The sequence below is a fragment of the Palaemon carinicauda genome, chromosome 14 (assembly GCF_036898095.1).
Source record: "Palaemon carinicauda isolate YSFRI2023 chromosome 14, ASM3689809v2, whole genome shotgun sequence".
In the NCBI taxonomy this organism is placed as follows: domain Eukaryota; kingdom Metazoa; phylum Arthropoda; class Malacostraca; order Decapoda; family Palaemonidae; genus Palaemon; species Palaemon carinicauda.
This window is the reverse complement of record NC_090738.1, coordinates 122,317,997-122,318,596: the sequence shown is the minus strand read 5'-3', so window position 1 is coordinate 122,318,596 and position 600 is coordinate 122,317,997. Positions and strand designations below refer to the sequence as shown.

The 600-nt window shown below is 41.0% G+C and overlaps 1 protein-coding gene across 1 annotated transcript in view; it reads right to left on the bottom strand.

Annotated features, from left to right (window-relative positions):
* Window positions 1-309: 309 nt before the first annotated feature.
* The window catches only part of LOC137652967 (uncharacterized), a 441-nt gene continuing 150 nt past the window's right edge, over window positions 310-600 (bottom strand). The window contains exon 1 of the mRNA XM_068386359.1: window positions 310-600. This exon is cut by the window's right edge and continues 150 nt beyond it. Coding sequence (XP_068242460.1) covers window positions 310-600 — 291 coding nt within the window.

The following is a 600-nucleotide window of genomic DNA, read 5'->3' as shown; positions in this document are numbered from 1 at the left end:
TTGCAATTGTTATACTATTAGATCAATTCACATAAGCATACTTAGTTTACAATATCTCGAATCATCCTTACTGCATTCATACTTTTAAAGTGATCCAGTTTAGTTTTATATAAACTTTAGGACGAAATTTTAGAAATTGTTACAATTTGGGAATTTGAATTCCTGTGTATTTGTTGGTGGTATTTTGATAATCTGTATAGCAGGCAGACGGGACTTATCCATGAAATGAAAAGGGAAGATGGACTCTTTGGCTTATAAGTTCAAAATAATCTAGAGAACGAGGACTTCCTTGCCTTCAGGCTCAGCTTATTACAAATCCTTGGCGCAATCGACCTCCCAGTTGGATATATCTCCAGACTGGGGAGCACTACTCATGGTATCCAGCCAGAAGGCTTTGTCGTCTGTAAATATTCGGGTTGGCTTTGTGACTGGGATCTCTTGGTCCAGTGTTCCAGCATTGATCCAAATGGTGTTGGTTTCAATGTCGTACTTCATGAACACAGAACTCCCGCAGGTGCTGCAGAAGGACCTCACTGCCTCCTTTGAGCTCCTGTAAGTCTTCATCGTTTCCTTCGCCTTCATCTGCAGCTTCGCGTTTGG